This window comes from Chinchilla lanigera, unplaced genomic scaffold, assembly GCF_000276665.1.
Source record: "Chinchilla lanigera isolate Chin_1 unplaced genomic scaffold, ChiLan1.0 scaffold00145, whole genome shotgun sequence".
NCBI lineage: Eukaryota > Metazoa > Chordata > Mammalia > Rodentia > Chinchillidae > Chinchilla > Chinchilla lanigera.
The window spans coordinates 2,001,591-2,012,069 of NW_004955546.1; the positions used below are offsets into that span (position 1 = coordinate 2,001,591).

At 47.8% G+C, this 10,479-nt stretch overlaps 1 protein-coding gene across 1 annotated transcript; it reads left to right on the forward strand.

The window, feature by feature from the left end:
* Window positions 1–7,760: 7,760 nt before the first annotated feature.
* Window positions 7,761–8,754, forward strand: LOC102012249 (glyceraldehyde-3-phosphate dehydrogenase-like). Its single transcript, XM_013508417.1, is given in 2 exon segments — window positions 7,761–7,967; window positions 7,969–8,754. Coding segments are annotated over 2 exon segments (993 nt in total).
* Window positions 8,755–10,479: the final 1,725 nt, after the last annotated feature.

A 10,479-nucleotide genomic window follows, 5' to 3' on the forward strand; every position in this document is an offset into this window, starting at 1 on the left:
GTCCTTGGGACCTTGCTGCACCTGAATTACATGACATGATTGCCTCTGAGAATGAGTGTGAGATATAGCCCGGTGCAGGCACCAGCCCAGGGCTTGTCCTTCTAGAGCTGAGATGCTGCCTTGGGTCATCTGAGATCAGAACCCTTTCCTTCCCTCTCTAACACATTTTTGCACCAGCCTCTCACAGCTCCTGCTGAGCCATGCCCAGATCTTGTGGCTCCTTGAATGTCCCACTCAGCCCCTGTGCAATGCACCCTCTCCTACAAAGGACGGCAGGACAGACATCTACTGTGGAAAGAGGATGAGAGGATTAAACTTTCAGGAGCATCCTGGGGGGACATGGAGGAAGGACCAGAGGATGGTGTGAAGGGCAGGGCCAGGTCAGGAGGCCTCTTCGGTTGGTGGACAGGAGACCTGGTGACAGTCCTTCAGGTTGCAAAAATGTTTAATCCTCTACCCCACAGCAGTAGATCCAGTTTTAACACCTTCTTTTCTGTGAAAAATTACTTTTGGCAATAATCACGTGATTATTGGTGAAACTCATGATTTTTTTTTTTTTTTTTTTTTTTTTTTTTTTTTTTTTTTTTTTTTTTTTTTTTTTTTTTTTTTTTTTTTTTTTTTTTTTTTGTAGGAATAGAATTTTGAACCCAGGGCCTTGTCACTGAGCTACATCCCCAACCTCTTTTTTTATTATTTATTTTGAGACGGGTTCTCAATAAGTCACTAAGGTGCTCAAGCTGAGCTGGAACTCACAATCCTCCTGCCTCAGCCTCCCAGAGTGCTGAGATTACAGGCATAAACCACCACACTGGTTTGGCTTTATTCTTTAATATTCAAACAATTAACTATTAAAAAGTAATATACTTTCACTGTAAACATATTTTTCAAAATCAGTAGAATATTTTATGAAAGACCTAAAATTGGCATTTTCCAACCAAAAATATTAAGCCTTGAACGTGCTACTTTTGTCTCCTTGTTCTCAGCTTTTTGCACGGGTAGGTAGGTATTCATAGAGCAAGTGTGGCACACGCAGAGGAGAAGCAGAGGAGTTCAAGTCGGAGGCTGTGGGGTGTTGCCACTTACTCTGAACCCAAGACTAAGGGGCAGTGCCTAGTTTAGACACGAGAGCCCCTGCAGTCAGTGGCTCCACATTGTTGCAGACCTGCTCATGGCCACAGCAAGGGGGTTGGAGGTCAGCAGTCGAGCTGCCAGCTTCCAAACTGACTCGCACGTTGTACAGTGGTTATTAAATGCATAACACCGTTGCTGTTCTCAAAACTACAAGTACAGTAATAAAATCCACTGTGACCACGGCAATTGCTTACAACTTAGACTAGTAAAATTTTTTCGTGAGGACAAGGGTCTATGAGCGATGTATAGAATTACTGCTGATTAGGCTGATTTTTATCTTGTCATTGAATTTGAGGTGTCCTCTGCGGGCAGGCTCCAGGCGGACTGCTCCCCCTGCTGGTAGGGCTGCCACAGGCTTGGAGAAAGCAACTGGCGGGAGGACTGGGTGGGGTCCTCCTAGGAGCTTCCAGGAGAAGACTGTACTGGACTTTGTAGGGGATGCTGGGATGGAACCCCCTCAGGGAGTTTCACTACTTGACTCTGATGAGATGACAATAGACAGAGCGTGGGGAAAAGACACACACTTTTATGATGTGCACACACGAGCCCAGAACCACACAGACTGCGAGACTCCAGGAAGGGCGAGACTTTGACCCCTTTTGAGGCTGACATTTTATACCACTCAAAAGGGCTAAAATGTGCACAAATGATCCGAATAGCCATTTCTCAATGAAGAAATGCAGACATCCAACAAACATAAGAAAAAACGCTTGACATCATTTGCCATCGAGAAAATGCAAATCAAAACTACAGTGAGATACCATTGCATCCAAATTGTAATGGCTATGATCCAAAAAAAAAAAAAAAGAACCCCAAAATAATAAATGCTGGCGGGGATGTGGAGACAAAGCAGCTCTTACACACGGCTGGCGGGGGCGTGATTAGTATAGCCATTGCGGAGAACAACGCAGAGGTTTCTCAAGACACTAAAAATAGTGCTACCTCAGGATCTGGCTAACCCACCCAGAGGTGTACATCAGGGGAATGGAATCACGTGAAAGGGAGACCGCACACGTGCATTACTGTGGCACAAGCCTCAACAGTTAAGACACAGACTCCACGTAGGTGCCCACAGGCAGATAAGTGGGTAAGGAAAATGGGGTTTGTGCACACAGTGGACAAAGAAGAATGAAATCCTGTCACGGGCAGGAAAGTAGATGGAACTGGGGCATTGTGTTAAGTGATATAATCTGTGCGGAGAAAGTTAAGTTCTGTGCAATCTTTCTCATAGGTGGAAGTTAAAAAGAAAAGTCGATCTGAGGTGGAGTAGAGATGACTAGAGGTTGGGAATGGGAGGTGCATTTGATCAGCATATCCCGTGTGTGTGTACGCTGAGACGTGATCCTGGGCCACACTGACATGGGTGATCATGTGTGTTAGTCAGCAGTGACTTATTTTGTAAGGAGGGCAGAGGCTTGGGGCTCCTGGAGAGAGGAGGTGATGGAGGGCCAGGGAGGGGACGCACTGAGCAGAGCTGTGGCCTCACTGTGCAAACAGTCCCTTCGGCGCCAGCCTTCAGAAGCATTGTGATATCCTCGGGGACCCTAGTGGGACAAGGTCCCCATGCCTGGATTCAGACAGGGAAGCTCAGGGCATAGAGAGGCAGTTCTTCCTCAGTTGCCCCTTTGCTCAGGTCAGTGTCCTCTCAGAAGAACTGTTCCCTGTGGAAAAACTGTCCCTTCAGAACAGTGTCCAGTGCTGCTTGAGGCTTGTGGCCCCTGTGGAGCACAGAGACTGCCTGGGGGATGTATTTCAGTCTCCTACACTTGGTCACAGCTGTGCATGCGCAGAGAGGCTGGGGAAAGAAGGAGCCCGAGCCTCGTTCCATGCTGACCACTCACCAGTGCCCAGCTGTGTGTACCTGTCTTTCCAGTGACCCAGTGTGAGGTGGAGACGGTGCCCAAAGGTGAGGAGAGCAGAGTCACTGGGCTCCTTGAGCTGTCTCTTGGTCCCAGCTGCAGGCTGACACTTCTGGGATTGGGGAGCCAACAGTGCCATGAATGCAGCCAAGGGACAAGGCCAGGGCTGAGCTTGGCAATATGTTTGCCTGTCCTTTGCTACCAGGCACATCCTATCCTGGAACACATCCAGTCCTTAAGATCTGAAGGCCGATTATGTGCAGTTCATCTTCCTCCATCCCAGGGTGAGGACTGCAGGCTCCTTACCTCAGAAGAGAAAGCCCTAAAGCAATGTGAAAGGGCTCCTGTTTAAGCAGTAGAGACCTGGGACAACTTAGGCAGAAGCTGGGGCGTCCCCGGCTGCGTGGGGGGTGCTGCTTTGCCTCGTTTCTGCATGGGATCATTGATCTCTGCACGGCCACCTGCCAGCACCACACTTGTAGGTCATTGGTCTTGGAGAATGCTCTGCACAGAGCTGGACACTTGCAGAGTCACACTCACACTAGGGGCTGCCTGGTGGAGTACGTTCATTCCCTCTTTGCTAGGAAACAAAAAAGATGGTTAAAAAGGCCATGGGGACACATCTCAGAAGTAAAAACCATCCATGGCCATGGAAGCGCAGCTCGTGGAGGCCATGGGAGCAAAGGGCTGTGCATTCCTGGGGACATATTGCACAGCCCAGCTGGTGGGTTCATGAGGATTATGGTCACCTGTACCCATCACACAGAGACTGTGTATCCTCTTCTCACCCCTACTTCTAGGATGACTTCAAGCCTTTTTTCTTCCCAAGGAGTCCCCACCTGGCCAGCTCCCTTCCTTTCTGCATAGCCTTGGTGGGTACCAGGGAAATAGGAAGCCCTAATCTGCTTCAGCTGCCACCCGGATTCCACCCCACAATGTCACGGCAGCATCTCCTCTGCACGTGTGCCTTCTCTGTTCAGCCCTCACTGGAGTGGAGACTGTGTGCCTCCTCCTCCTAGACAGCTGCTCCAGGTTCGTGGCACAGTTCCCAACCCAGTCCTTGAATTACCCATTTTCTGAGGACCTGGATGGATTGCCCAGGAGGTGGTAGTATTCCAAAACACCATCTTGGTACTGGAATATTATTATTTCTAGGTCTTCTTAATTTTTAGAAATGTGCATCTTTAAATGTAAGTTTGCCTGCTTATCCTGAACTTCCAATTCAAATCCAAAGCAATGGCATCATTACTTAAGCAGAAGTGATCCTGCATCTTGACTCCTGAATGAGGCTAAAGGCAGTAATCACTTGACAGACACCACAGCGTTCATAGTATAGGAATTGTGTGCATTTTCTGTCCCATTGTCCTTTAGTTAGGACCTCCAGGGATGTGGCCACGTGGCTCATTTCAGGTTTCTTGGAGCTGCTGTGTTTATGCTGTCATCTGTGTCTTCATTTCAGGAAATCTACTTCATTTTGCTTTAGGTTTTTAGGCAGCATTTTTGCATTTGACTTTGCTTTATTCTGCAAAATATTTATAGAGTTAAAAACCTGCAAAATGAGGTATATTTAGAGAAATATAACATCTAACCTTGCCCCATCCTTCCTTTTCTTTCCCCTAGGTGACAGTTTAACCATAATTATAGTATTCCTTTTATTTGTTCTTAATCGGTGTGTGTGTGTTTGTGTGTGTGTGTGTGAATTTGTGTATTCATATTGTGGCTGTGCTTAGAGAACTGACAAACTAATACACTATACTTTTTTTTTTAGCCTACTGATAAATATTGGAGCTCATTCACATAGTAGTGTATATAGAGGTTTCTCATTTTTTATAGCTGCATAGTATTCTATTGTGAGGATGTCTACTCAGTTTTTAAACTGTTTTGATATTTCTAAACTTTTGAGTCATGTCTGATCCTTCCTTTTACAAACACGAGGAGGTGCCTTTGTCTCTGCTGCCGTGAACCACAGGAGTAGATCCTCCAAGGTGTGATAAACCCACACGCACTTGTGCTCATTATCCCTGAGTTACCCTCTGCAGGGTGTGTGGCACTTTATGTTCTCACACTGCATCTCAGTCTTCCCAGGAGGACTAAGGTGTTTAAGCCACAGGAGTTTATGTCTCACGGTCGGTCCTGCATTCTAGAGGTGAGGCCTAGGTCAAGGTGCAGGCAGGTTCACTCCCAGTGAGGGCTCTCCTGTTTCCTGTGAGGAGGGACAGGAAGCAGGCTGTCTCGTAGGGGCACTAGGCCCCTGTGGACTCCATCTTTATGCCCTGCTGACCTCATCACCATGGTCCACTTCCTCCTCACATCCCATTAAGGTCAGGGCTTAGTACATGGACTTGGGTGACAGGGAGGACCCACCTGAAGCTCAGAGCACTGGGGACCATGGCCACCTTCTCTCTCTCTGCAGACAGGAAGCCTTCATCTGTTCAGAAGCTTTGCTCCTCTCAGGAGGGCCTTCATTCTTCATTCTTGAAGAGCTGCATGGATTGTTTTCCTGTGAACTGTCCTGGTTGTATCTTTGCCCCACAAGCCCTTCTGTTTGAGAAGCTCTTCCTAAATTAAAGCCAACAAGCCTTTGAGACATAAGTTATTTTTCACAGTTTAGCTTTTGTCTTCTTACTGTTCATGGTGCTATTTCCTATTCTGGGAAAGTTTTATGTGATCAGATCCATTAATCTTGCTGCTGAATTCTTCTGGATTTTGAATTTTACCCAGTTAGAAATGTTTCTCCACGTCAAAACTGCAAAAGGATGACTCTTTCCCAGTATCAGATCCTGACTGCTTTCCAGAAGAGTCCGTTCCAATGGCCTCAGTTTCCCTGCCTTCTGGTGTCCCATCAGCCCGGTGCACCCTCCCTCAGCCACTCTTCCCTGATGCAGTATGTTATGGTTTATGTCTGTGTGTCCCCGCAATGCCTCATGTGGACACGGGGCAGGCTTTTAGAGTTTGAATATGGGTGTGAGAGCTGCACCCGCCCTGGAGTGGATAGTTTGCATATGTAAGGGAGAGGAAAAGGGTGCTTGAGGCCATTCCTCCCCCATTCTGCCCGGGGTGTATGCTGGCAGCTTAGCTGTGTGCTGCAGCCCTGAGATGCAGCCTTTGCCATGTGCGACTCTGCCTTATAATATGCCAAGTAACGGACTGAAACTTCCACGAACTGTAAGCGAAATAAACCTTTCCTTCCTTAATTTTGGGCATCAGGTATTTTGTCCCAGCAGCGAGAGAAAAGTAACCAAGACACAGTGCCCGAGCCATCACCTCACCTTGGGCCCCTGACCTGTTGCTGTTACACACACAGCCCTGCTTTGTTTTCTGTTCCTTTCCTTTTCTCCTCCTGAGGACAGAATTCTGGTCTGCATCTTTGACTTTCTGGTGCCTTTTGCTATTTCTAATTTATAGTAGGTGTTCAATAAATAATTTTAAATCCGTGGATAAACAATTGTTGGTTACTTATTTGTTGCAAAACACTAGGTGCTGGAAAGTGCTTTCTAAATGCCATCCCAATCATCGTGCATTGTAGCCCTGCCCCTGCCAGGAATGGGACATTTACCCTGAACCTTGAACACTTAGGCCTCAGTACTCATGCCTAAGTAGCCCCAGATGCAGAATGAGGTCTCTGAGCCAGGTGACATTTCCAAAACCGAAAATCCTGAGATTCTGGGCTCTCATCCATGCTGTCCAAAAACCACATTTCAGCTCACACCAAGGGTCGGAGGTAACTTGGCTTTCCCATGTGAGCCTTGGACATGTTTTCTTCAGGAGCTGGGACACAGGAATGTCTACTCGGGGAGCACTGGACACGGGCAAGTGTTGCTTCTCCATCAGCTGTGCCTTGATTGTTCCTAATACTGGGGCGTTTGCTCTGAGTGCAGCGTGCACATGGGCAGCAGTACAGCAGCAGAGGCCTGGGCACGGTTCCTGACATCCGAAGAGCACAGATTCCTTTGCAAATCACCAAATCTGATGTCCTGGCTCATGACCTAAGGGAAAAGTCTCGCTCTGCCAACCTGAGCTCTGCAGGCTTATTTCTCTATGCTTTGGAGCCCTAGAACGGGCACTGTGAGCCAGCCCAGCATGGGAACCTCCGCCTGGGTGCAGAATCCACAGGCCACAACCCAGAGAAAACGGAGCGGGGCTCCACTCCCAGAGGGCTCTGCCACACCCACAGGTGGGGTGCTGCTCACCTCATCCTGTGAACCCACCGGACAGGTCCACAGGGTCTGGAACCTGTGGATTCAGGAAGTTGGTGATGAATTTCCTTCCTGTCTCACTGCATGGATGAGTGCTTATCAACTGCTACCTGTGGGACTCTGCTTTGGATCAAGGAATAGAGGACAGATGGACTCAGGAGCTGCAGATCAGTGCTCCTGGAATGGATAGAAATCACTGAAGAGCTTTTAAAACTTCAAATGCCCAGGCTCTGCCCGTGACCACTTAACCCCAGACATCTAGTGGCAGGCGAGGCTCTCCAGGGGATCCCTGGGGCCACTGGTTCTGGAACCCACAGTCTAGAGGAGAACCTGAGTGAGGCAAAGAAAGGGAGGCCACACCACTGAGGGGAGGCATGGGGAAGTCTGGGCTGGGGTGGTGTCCTACCAAATGGGATAACGTCAAAGTTAAGACAAGGACACTGCTGTAATGCATGGGTCTTTTTAGGAATTCTTTTCTTTTTTTATCTTAAAGATAAAAGAATGAGATAGAATGCTCCGGTGTGCCTACCAACAGCCACTCTTCCCGTGCAGCGCCGGCCATGGTCCAGACATGATGGTGAAGGTCAGAGTGAACGGATTTGGCCATATTGGATGCCTGGTCACCAGCGCTGCTAACTCTGGCAAAGTGGACATTGTGGCCATCAGTGACCCCTTCACTGACTTCAAGTACATGGTCTACATGTTCCAGTATGATTCCACCCATGGCAAGTTCCATGGCACTTTCAAGGCCGAGAATGGGAAGCTCATCATCAAGGGAAAGGCCATCTATCACCCTCTTACAAGAGCAAGATCCCACCAGCATCAAGTGGGGCTATGCTGGCGCTGAGTACATGGTGGAGTCCACTGGTGTCTTTACCACCATGGAGAAGGCCAGGGCTCACTTGAAGGGTGGTTCCAAGGGGGTCATCATCTGCGCCCCTTCTGCTGATGCCCCCATGTTTGTGATGGGTGTGAATCACGAGAAGTATGACAGCTCCCTCAAGACTGTCAGCAATGCTTCCTGCACCACCAACTGCTTAGCCCCACTGGCCCAGGTCACCCATGACAACTTTGGTGTCGTGGAGGGACTCGTGACCACAGTCCATGCCATCACTGCCACCCAGAAGACTATGGATGGCCCCTGTGGGAAGCTGTTACATGATGGCCACGGGACTGCCCAAAATATCATCCCCGTGTCCACTGGCACTGTCAAGGCTGTGGGCCAGGTCATCCCAGAGCTGAATGAGAAACTCATGAGCATGGCCTTCCACATGCCCACTCCCAACGTGTCAGTGGTGGATCTGACCCACTTCCTGGAGAAAGCGGCCAAATACGATAACATCAAGAAGGTGGTAAAGCAGGTGTCAGCTGGCCCCCTGCTGGACTACACTGAAGATCAGGTTGTGTCTTGTGATTTCAACAGTGACACCCACTCTTCCGCTTCTGACGCTGAGGTTGGCATCCCCCTCAATGACCACTTTGTCAAGCTGATTTCCTGGTATGACAATGAGTTTGGCTACAGCAACAGGGTGGTGGACCTCATGGTCTCCATGGCCTCCAAGGAGTAAGGGGCCCCCTATCACAGCCCAGTGAGATCAGAGGGAGAGGCCTTGCTGTAGAAATCACCACCCCACACAAACCCAACACTGAGAATCTCCCCTCACAACTTCCATCCCAGGCCCCCTGGAGAAGGGGAGGGGCCTAAGGAGCCCTGGCTCATTGCATACCACCAATAAAGACCACTGTACCCCCCACAAAAAAATAAAAGAATGAAAACATATTAACAAACACACATACATTTACAAAATAACACAAAACAATACAAGCAATACAGAATTTCAGACAAGGTGACAGGAAATTAACAATGGTTGTCATATTACACATTGATATCTTCAAATTGGTTACTCAGATAAACAAATATAGACATGTAAGATTGATCAAACAATTAAACATTAACTATTTCTTTCAATAAAGCAATAAAAATCAGTAGTACAACTATGTTAGCTATCCTGTGTATACATATACACATATTTTTTCCCTTCTTTGTTTTCTCTTTATCCTTATTCCAGTTCTTTACTTTTGAGCAGTTTCTTTCCTTTTCACAACATCTATTGTGCCTCCTAGATTTTATTCACTCTTTCAGGTTCTTACACTAGTGAGACAGTATGGTGTTTACACATGCAGGTCTGATTTATTTCACTTAGGTGTATGGTCTCTAGTTGTGTCCATTTACCTATAAAGGCCTCGAGTTTATCTTTCTTTATACCTGAGTAATATTCCATTATATAAAAATACCACAACTTTTTAATCAATTCCTCATTTGATGGGCATTTGGGCTGCTTCCACAATTTAGCTATAACAAATTGTGCTACTATAAATATAGGGGCACATGTATCACTGTGATATGATGTTTTTAATTCTTCTGGGAAAATACCCAGAAGGGAAATAGCTGGATTGAATGGAACATCGAGTCCTAGTTTACTGAGGAATCTCCACACTGATTTCCACAGTGGTTTTACCTCTTTTAGGATTTATCAATTTTCTGTGTGTATGTGGGCATTAACACACATGTGCAATGCAATTCTTATATAACCCTCCTCTCAATTCCCATACCAACAAGCTCACTGCCTGGCAGCAAGGCATCACCCCTATAGCACCCAGCCTTTTGTGTCTGTTTCTTCTTCACCATTCTAATTCCCTGGACTTGCGGCTGAGCCCTTCTGTGTCAACCATTCCTTCCTTCCTAACCCTAACCCTAACCCGTACTCCTAAACCTGACACTGACCCGGATCGTGACACTGATGCTGACCCGGACACTGACCCTGAACCTAAACCTGGTCCTGACCCTGATGCTACCCCTTATCCTGACCATGACGTTAAACCTAACACTGACCCTGACCCTGATGCTACCCCTTATCCTGACCATAACGTTAACCCTAACACTGACCCTGACCCTGATGCTAACCCTGACCCTAACCCTGGCCCTAACCCTGACCCTAACCCTGGCCCTAACCCTGACCCTAACCCTAACCCTAACCCTAACCCTAACCCTAACCCTAACCCTAACCCTAACCCTAACCCTAACCCTAACCATGACCTTAAAACTGACTCTGACCCTGGCCCTGATTCTGATCCTGATGCTGACCCTGATGCTGACCTTGATGCTCACCTTAACCCTAACCCTAACCCTGACTTTCTGGAGTGCCAGAGTCAGGAGAATCAAGGTCATGCCCTATCTTGGTGGCTCTGTGGGGAGGCACAGCCTCTCAGAATGGCTCTTTCCAGGTCTGTAA